The sequence below is a fragment of the Salmo salar genome, chromosome 02 (assembly GCF_965601325.2).
Source record: "Salmo salar chromosome 02, fSalSal1, whole genome shotgun sequence".
In the NCBI taxonomy this organism is placed as follows: Eukaryota; Metazoa; Chordata; class Actinopteri; order Salmoniformes; family Salmonidae; genus Salmo; species Salmo salar.
Window position 1 is genome coordinate 20700001 of NC_138292.1, and position 10000 is coordinate 20710000.

The 10000-nt window shown below is 43.8% G+C and overlaps 1 protein-coding gene across 5 annotated transcripts in view; it reads right to left on the reverse strand.

Moving 5' to 3' along the window:
• Nucleotides 1–10000, reverse strand: part of LOC106573729 (pyruvate kinase PKM-like) — a 39032-nt gene that overhangs the window by 28943 nt on the left and 89 nt on the right. The window contains exons 1-2 of one of the 5 annotated variants that reach the window (XM_082958882.1): nt 9960–10000; nt 3116–3354 (exon numbers count right to left, since the gene is read on the reverse strand). The exon at nt 9960–10000 is cut by the window's right edge and continues 69 nt beyond it. In XM_082958882.1, coding sequence (XP_082815008.1) covers nt 3116–3354; nt 9960–10000 — 280 coding nt within the window. 5 annotated transcript variants of the gene reach the window in all.

A 10000-nucleotide genomic window follows, 5' to 3' on the forward strand; every position in this document is an offset into this window, starting at 1 on the left:
AGCGATAGGATGAAAATTACCTGAGTTTTGACTCTGGTACTGTCAACTAGTGCTACATAACACTGCCTACAGTAGCAAAAGTGTTTTACTAAATGATACTTGGAGTCAAATGTCGACATAATATCTTCCACCACTAATATTGCAAGATGTAACTGTATCGATTTTTAGCCCCATCACTAATTCACACACTCACAAACAGAAACAGACTGAAACTGGTTACTGACCAAAATAGACACCTGTTCTGGCTGACTGTAAGGCTGAGATTAGGTCCCAACACTGTGTTGCAATGTACAGATCAGTGCATGCTTTCCATAGAGGAGAGAAGGAGAGATATGGTTGGGTGTGTGGACATGACATACTGACAATAGCTGTTCTATGTATGAGGAAGATAAGGCAATGTCTAGCCTGTCAAATCAAATCAAATCAAATTTATATGTCACATACACATGGTTAGCAGGTGTTAATGCAAGTGTAGCGAAATGCTTGTGCTTCTAGTTCCGACCATGCAGTAATATCGAACAAGTAATCTACCAATTCCACAACAACTACCTTGTACACACAAGTGTAAAGGAATGAATACGAATATGTACATAAAAATACACTGCTCAAAAAAATAAAGGGAACACTTAAACAACACAATGTAACTCCAAGTCAATCACACTTCTGTGAAATCAAACTGTCCACTTAGGAAGCAACACTGATTGACAATAAATTTCACATGCTGTTGTGCAAATGGAATAGACAACAGGTGGAAATTATAGGCAATTAGCAAGACACCCCCAATAAAGGAGTGGTTCTGCAGGTGGGGACCACAGACCACTTCTCAGTTCCTATGCTTCCTGGCTGATGTTTTGGTCACTTTTGAATGCTGGCGGTGCTTTCACTCTAGTGGTAGCATGAGACGGAGTCTACAATCCACACAAGTGGCTCAGGTAGTGCAGCTCATCCAGGATGGCACATCAATGCGACCTGTGGCAAGAAGGTTTGCTGTGTCTGTCAGCGTAGTGTCTACAGCATGGAGGCGCTACCAGGAGACAGGCCAGTACATCAGGAGACGTGGAGGAGGCCGTAGGAGGGCAACAACCCAGCAGCAGGACCGCTACCTCCGCCTTTGTGCAAGGAGGAGCAGGAGAAGCACTGCCAAGCCCTGCAAAATGACCTCCAGCAGGCCACAAATGTGCATGTGTCTGCTCAAACGGTCAGAAACAGACTCCATGAGGGTGGTATGAGGGCCCGACGTCCACAGGTGGGGGTTGTGCTTACAGCCCAACACCGTGCAGGACGTTTGGCATTTGCCAGAGAACACCAAGATTGGCAAATTCGCCACTGGTGCCCTGTGCTCTTCACAGATGAAAGCAGGTTCACACTGAGCACGTGACAGACGTGACAGAGTCTGGAGACGCCGTGGAGAACGTTCTGCTACCTGCAACATCCTCCAGCATGACCGGTTTGGCGGTGGGTCAGTCATGGTGTGGGGTGGCATTTCTTTGGGGGGCCGCACAGCCCTCCATGTGCTCACCAGAGGTAGCCTGACTGCCATTAGGTACCGAGATGAGATCCTCAGACCCCTTGTGAGACCATATGCTGGTGCGGTTGGCCCTGGGTTCCTCCTAATGCAAGACAATGCTAGACCTCATGTGGCTGGAATGTGTCAGCAGTTCCTGCAAGAGGAAGGCACTGATGCTATGGACTGGCCCGCCCGTTCCCCAGACCTGAATCCAACTGAGCACATCTGGGACATCATGTCTCGCTCCATCCACCAACGCCACGTTGCACCACAGACTGTCCAGGAGTTGGTGGATGCTTTAGTCCAGGTCTGGGAGGAGATCCCTCAGGAGACCATCCGCCACCTCATCAGGAGCATGCCCAGGCGTTGTAGGGAGGTCATACAGGCATGTGGAGGCCACACACACTACTGAGCCTCATTTTGACTTGTTTTAAGGACATTACATCAAAGTTGGATCAGCCTGTAGTGTGGTTTTCCACTTAAATTTTGAGTGTGACTCCAAATCCAGACCTCTATGGGTTGATAAATTGGATTTCCATTGATTATTTTGGTGTGATTTTGTTGTCAGCACATTCAACTATGTAAAGAAAAAAGTATTTAATAAGATTATTTCTTTCATTCAGATCTAGGATGTGTTGTTTAAGTGTTCCCTTTATTTTTTTGAGCAGTATATATAAATGAGTGATGGCCGAACGGCATAGGCAAGATGTAATAGATGGTATGGAGTACAGTATACACATATGAGATGAGTATTGTAGGGTATGAAAACATATAAAGCAGCATTGTTTAAGGTGGCTGGTGATACATTACATCAGGATGGCAAGATGCAGTAGATGGTATTGTCACGTCCTGACCAGTAAAAGGGGTTATTTGTTATTGTAGTTTGGTCAGGGCGTGGCAGGGGGTGTTTGTTTTGTGTGTTTCTGGGTTTTGGTTTATGTTCTATGTTTTCTATTTTTATGTGGGTTTTCTAGTTTTTCCATTTCTATGTTAGTTTTGGGAACGACCTCCAATTAGAAGCAGCTGGTTGTCGTTGCTTCTAATTGGAGGCCATATTTAAGTGGGTTTATGTTCTCTTGTGTTTGTGGGTGGTTGTTCCATGTGTAGTCTATGTACCTTACAGGACTGGTGTTTGTCGTGCTTTTGTTCAGTGTTCATTTCTTTAATAAATCAAGAAGATGATTCACATCCCCGCTGCAGTTTGGTCCGGTCATTACGACGCATATGACAGGTATAGAGTACAGTATATACATATGAGATGAGTAATGTAGGTTATGAAAACATTATATACAGTGGCATTGTTTAAAGTGGCTAGTGATACATCTAATTACATCAAGATGGCAAGATGCAGTAGATGGTATGGCGTACAGTATATACATATGAGATGAATAATATAGTTTATGTAAACATTATCTAATATAAATAATATAAAGTGGCAAGTGATAAATTGATTACATCAATTTTCCCATTATTAAAGTGACTTGAGTTGAGTCAGTATGTTGGCAGCAGCCACTCAATGTTAGTGATGGCTGTTTAACAGTCTGATGGCCTTGAGATAGAAGCTGTTTTTCAGTCTCTCGGTTCAAGCTTTGATGCACATGTACTGACCTCGCCTTCTGGATGGTAGCGGGGTGAACAGGCAGTGGCTCGGGTGGTTGTTGTCCTTGATGATCTTTTTGGCCTTCCTGTGACATCGGGTGGTGTAGGTGTCCTGGAGGGCAGGTAGTTTGCACCCGGTGATGCGTTGTGCAGACCTCACTACCCTCTGGAGAGCCTTCCGGATATGGGCGGAGCAGCTGCCGTACCAGGCGGTGATACAGCCTGACAGGATGCTCTCGATTGTGCATCTGTAAAAGTTTGAGTGTTTTTGGTGACGAGCCAAATTTCTTCAGCCTCCTGAGGTTGAAGAGGCGCTGCTGCGCCTTCTTCACCACGCTGTCTGTGTGGGTGGACCATTTCAGTTTGTCCGTGATGTGTACGCCGAGGAACTTAAAATTGTGTGTGTGCGTGTGCGTGTGTGTGTGTGTGTGTGCGCACGCACGCACGCACGCACATGTTCCTGGACAGTCAATGAACCTCAGGTTATCCTGACCAACCACCACTGTGCTCTGGGTCAACTCCTGGCAATGCAAACCTAACTGCCTAATTCTGGTATACAGCCCTCAACATCTAACCACCAAACAACCAACAATAACTATTATAACACAACCAAAATTCATACAATAAAATTCTTAGGATATTACGCTTGATGCTTCCTGAATGATGATAAGCAAACTAGAAAGATTCTGCTGAGGACTGTAGAAAACTGGCTTTGCATCAGTGACTTCTATGAGTCATATGACCTTGGAATAAAACGTCGCTGTCTGATCTCCAAAATATCAACTTTTCAGAAAATAAAATAAAAAAACATTTTTCCCATTAACGAACATGCAATTGTGAAACTACAGAAACTAATTTAAATAAAAATGTTATATACATTTTCTTGGTCCTGAAATGTTCAGAGTACACTGAGGGGTGTTACCACTTTCAATAAAGGTAAAAACAATAACAAAGCGGCTAAGTTACAAGGTTTTCATCAGGCAGCGACTAAAAAGAGAATAGATGTACAACCACTGTAGAAGATTCTGTTTCACCTGATCTTGAGTCAAGGTAAAATGTCTGAAAGACGTCAACTCCAATCTGGTCACTATCGCATCAGAAAGTGGCTGGTGTGGGTGAACCTATTTAACCTTTAATCAGCCAGGTAACACTTCAATCTTCTATTACATTCATGGAGAAGTGTAAAGGTTAACAAACATGCTAGCAGCTCTACAGACTTACCTCCCATCTTGACCCAAAGCTTTTTCAAACTCCAACTGTACTATCCTATCACCTCTGTATGTCTGTCCAGTCCTCTCTGTCTGTCTGTCTGTCTGTCTGTCTGTCTGTCTGTCTGTCTGTCTGTCTGTCTGTCTGTCTGTCTGTCTGTCTGTCTGTCTGTCTGTCTGTCTGTCTGTCTGTCTGTCTGTCTGTCTGTCTGTCTGCCTGCCTTTTTTTCTCAGTCATTGCTCAATCTCTGTACTTTCACTAATTTCCTCCCCCCCCCCCCCCCCCCCTCTCTACACCCGTCAGCCCAATCTACTGTAACCATTCAGTGTCCACTCCCTTTGACACAGAGGTCAGCCTGGATGATCATGTGATAGCCATAGTGACTTTTTCACTATTGATCACATGGTTTTGTTTTTCTTCACCTAGAGTTAAGGTCAGGGTTAGGTGGGAGTTACGGTCAGGGTTAAGGTCAGGGTTAGGTTGGAGTTACGGTCAGGGTTAAGGTCAGGGTTAGGTTGGGATTACGGTCAGGGTTAAGGTCAGGGTTAAGGTCAGGGTTAAGATCAGGGTTAAGGTCAGGGTTAAGGTCAGGGTTAAGGTTGGAGTTACGGTCAGGGTTAGGTTGGAGTTATGGTCAGGGTTACGGTCAGGGTTAGGTTGGAGTTACGGTCAGGGTTAAGGTCAGGGTTAGGTTGGAGTTACGGTCAGGGTTAGGTTGGAGTTGCGGTCAGGGTTACGGTCAGGGTTAGGTTGGAGTTACGGTCAGGCTTAAGCTCAGGGTTAAGTTGGAGTTACGGTCAGGGTTAAGATCAGGGTTAGGTTGGCGTTACGGTCAGGGTTAAGCTCAGGGTTAGGTTGGAGTTACGGTCAGGGTTAAGCTCAGGGTTAGGTTGGAGTTACGGTCAGGGTTAAGATCAGGGTTAGGTTGGAGTTACGGTCAGGGTTAGCTCAGGGTTAGGTTGGAGTTAAGGTCAGGGTTAAGCTCAGGGTTAGGTTGGAGTTACGGTCAGGGTTAAGCTCAGGGTTAGGTTGGAGTTACGGTCAGGGTTAAGCTCAGGGTTAGGTTTGAGTTACGGTCAGGGTTAAGCTCAGGGTTAGGTTGGAGTTACGGTCAGGGTTACGGTCAGGGTTAGGTTGGAGTTACGGTCAGGGTTAAGGTCAGGGTTAGGTTGGAGTTACGGTCAGGGTTAAGCTCAGGGTTAGGTTGGAGTTACGGTCAGGGTTAAGCTCAGGGTTAGGTTGGAGTTACGGTCAAGGTTAAGCTCAGGGTTAGGTTGGAGTTACGGTCAGGGTTAAGCTCAGGGTTAGGTTGGAGTTACGGTCAGGGTTAAGCTCAGGGTTAGGTTGGAGTTAAGGTCAGGGTTAACATCAGGGTTAGATTAGAGTTACGGTCAGGGTTAAGATCAGGGTTAGGTTGGAGTTACGGTCAGGGTTAAGCTCAGGGTTAGGTTGGAGTTATGGTCAGGGTTAAGATCAGGGTTAGGTTGGAGTTACGGTCAGGGTTAAGCTCAGGGTTAGGTTGGAGTTACGGTCAGGGTTAAGTTGAGTGGTTGGTGCAACACTTCTTTTTTTTAACATCTCTATGTCATCTCTATGTCATCTCTCATCATCTCGTCTAAACTTCTGAATGTCAGTGGTGATATCATGAGAGTCTCTGCCAATGTGTTCCTCCTAGCTCTCTAGGTGCCAAGGCGACTAGATAATGACTGTGTCACTGACATTATGCATCTCTGGCCCATTCACAGATCCTGGTGACTGTGATTGAACCCAGTCAGTTCATCATTGTTGACTTGCAGCCCTGCAACTTGACCTTCACAGATGCTGTATGTATGTGTGATTGTGAATGTGTTTTGCCGAACTAGACTTATCTGAGAACTGAAGAAGGCTAATGTAATCTTCAGTTTGATACAAGGTAGTTAAAGGATTATAAATACAGTAGATAGGCTGGGTCAATAGAGATACCCGTTCACAGACATACTGTACTGTGTCTTTATACATGTAAAGCTCATTGTAAACCAACATGGGTAACCAGGAAGAAAAATCTGGACTTGGGTCAAGTCATGCACACACACACTAATTAACACACACAGTCTTGTTTAACTAACCTTGTGGGGACACAAGTGCTGAGGAAATAGTGCTTTTTGAGGTCAGTTTGGTTTCGGTTCCTTATTTAAAAAAATGATCATGGTTTTCGGTTTCGATTTAAAAAAATTGACATTAACTTCTTATGGCTTGAGGGCGCTATTTTCACGTCCGGATGAAAAGTGTGCCCAAAGTATACTGCTTGCTATTCAGGCTCAGAAGGTAGGATATGCATATAATTGGTAGATTTGGATAGAAAACACTCTGAAGTTTCTAATGATGTCTGTGAGTATAACAGAACTTATTTGGCAGGCGAAACCCCGAGGACAAACCATCCATGATTTTTTTTCTTTTGAGGTCACTCTCTCTTCCATGAGGTTTCATTGAGAATCTAGAATTCTAAACGAGTTGCTTGCAGTTCCTATCGCTTCCAGTGGATGTCAACAGTCTTTAGAAATTGGTTGATGTTTTTCCTTTGTGTAATGAAGAAGTAAGGCCGTTCAGAACGAGGCTCGAGGGAAGTGTACTTTTTGATAGAGGCACGCGACCTGAAAGCACGCTCCACTTTGTTTTCCTCCGGTATTGAACGCTGTTTATCCCGTCTTAAATTTTAGCGATTATTTACATAAAAAAATACCTAAAGTTGTATTAGGAAAGTTGTTCGCTGAAAATTGTCAAAGATTACAGGTAACTTATGAGAGATTTTGTAGTCATGTTGCGCAAGTTGGAACTGGTGTTTTTCTGGATCAAATGTGCCAAATAAATGGACATTTTGGATATATAACAACGGAATTAATCGAACAAAAGGACCATTTGTGATGTTTATGGGACATATTGGAGTGCCAACAGAAGAAGCGCGTCAAAGGTAAGGCATGAATTATATGTTATTTCTGAGTTTTGTGTCGCACCTGGCGGCATGAAATATGATTGTCAGTGTTTGTTTGTTGGGGGACTATCCTCAGATTATAGTGTAATTTGCTTTCGCCGTAAAGCCTTGTTGAAATCTGACACGGTGGCTAGAAATACAAGAAGTTCAGCTTCAATTTGGTGTATTGCACTTGTGAATGTATGAAAGTTAAATATTTTTAAAAAAGAAATTAATTTGGCGCTCTGCCATTAAGCCGGATCCCGATCCCGTTAACGGGATTTCAGCTATAAGAAGTTAAATGCACTATGCATTATGTGGGTTGAATGCTGTAACAACACAGTGTAAGGGGTGCGTAACTGGTGGCAGGGAAGTCAGACGCAGAAGAGCAGAACTGGGTAATAACCGAAGCAGTTTAATTATCCAAACCAACGGATCCATCCAGAAATACAAAATATGGGTACAAAACCCATCGCGCACCAGTCAAAATGTGTACAAGCACTTACAACAAACAATTTCACACACAGACATGGGGGGAACAGAGGGTTAAATACACGACAAGTAATGAGGGAAATGTAAACCAGGTGTGTGGGAAAACAAGACAAAACAAATGGAAAATAGAAGGTGGATCGGCGATGGCTAGAAGACCGGTGACGTCGACCACTGAACGCCACCCGAACAAGGAGAGGAACCGACTTCGGCGGAAGTCGTGACACACAGAATAAAACAATACAAGTCCCATGATGGTAGTGAATGCCCATTATCACTTATTAACGGTCATTCATTCACAATACTTTACTTTAGTAAAATATTTGTTTTATTTGATGACTTTATTATTTCATTCCATGTCACCATCTCATATCTATAGAGCTGCTGCCTAAGTTGTGTGACAAAATCACTATTTTAGTGGTTCCTCAAAGTAAATAAGGCATACTTTTATGACTGCTGAATACCATCTATCAATCACTTAGATCATGTATTTTCAGGTAGAGATACCTCTCGAAGCAACTGCTTTCTATCCTTCTCGCACGTTCTCTCTTCTCTCTGTCTCTGTCAAGGAGGTCTACATGTCTGCTCCACACAGACTGAGACCGGACAAGTAAGCGGGTGCGCAATGGATTACGTCATTGTAGGTGATTACCACACCGGTGCCCCCACACTCTGTACCGGTACCCCCTGTATATAGCCTCCACATTGACTCTGTACCGGTACCCCCTGTATATAGCCTCCACATTGACTCTGTACCGGTACCCCCTGTATATAGCCTCCACATTGACTCTGTACCGGTACCCCCTGTATATAGCCTCCACATTGACTCTGTACCGGTACCCCCTGTATATAGCCTCCACATTGACTCTGTACCGGTACCCCCTGTATATAGCCTCCACATTGACTCTGTACCGGTACCCCCTGTATATAGCCTCCACATTGACTCTGTACCGGTACCCCCTGTATATAGCCTCCACATTGACTCTGTACCGGTACCCCCTGTATATAGCCTCCACATTGACTCTGTACCGGTACCCCCTGTATATAGCCTCCACATTGACTCTGTACCGGTACCCCCTGTATATAGCCTCCACATTGACTCTGTACCGGTACCCCCTGTATATAGCCTCCACATTGACTCTGTACCGGTACCCCCTGTATATAGCCCCGCTATTACTATTTACTGCTGCTCTTTAATTATTTGTTATTCTTATCTCTTACTTTTTTTTAGGTATTTTCTTAAAACTGCATTGTTGGTTATTAGTGCTGTGCTGTGTCATGGCTTTGCTGGCATGCATCTAAAAACAATTGGGGAGTTTGCACCACCAAGATGTACATGCTAAAATCACCACGGCATTTCACTTAGTTTGTTTACTATTCTTGTGGGAACTTCTGATCCCCACAAGTTTAGTTAAACACGCCCGCACGCACAAACACACACACACTTGTGTAGCTACCCTGAAAAGCCAACAGACAGAGGGTGTAAATCAGTAGCCAGAACACAAACAGACCTTTGTGCTGGAGTTGACTAGAGAGAATGTACACTGTGAAGCCACTCCCCTGGACTCCAGAACACAGCTAGATACATACAACACACATAATGTGACATAACACCCTGTCAAAAGACATGACATAGAGCATCATTTCAGTTCTGACTTCATTCTTCAAACGGCCTAAACTAGTATTTTACAGGATGGCCTGTAATTAAAGGGTTACATAACCATTATTACTGAGGTTTCAGTTCCATCCCATATCATCCAATTTATCTCAAACCTGTTTTGCAATAGATTTAATGCAACACTAAACAATAAACTGACTATTATGACATTTTCATCCAGTGACTTTGCAAAGGAATGGTCATGAACAGAATGTTATAGAACTAATCTCTAACTAAAACTGACCAAAACTGTCATAACTTCCTTTCCTTTGAGCAGTCTGTCAACAATGTGTCACCATGGCCTTTGAAGAAGAGAGAATTGTCGCACGGTTGAGTTTAGCAGCCTAAACTTGGCAGAGCTCTGGCAGAGGAGGTTTCTTTAACTTGAAATGGTGTGCGATTCAGCTAATTATTGTAATCGCATGCATTCACAACAAATGACAAATATATTCCAGAATTCTAACTGTTGTAAAACAAAATATAATAATAAAGAGAGAGAGAACTGAATAGCTCAAATGAAAAGATATACCTAGAGGAAGAAGAACACCAACCTGTGAGTGTCAGGCAGCAGCAACGAAGACAACTTTGCGGA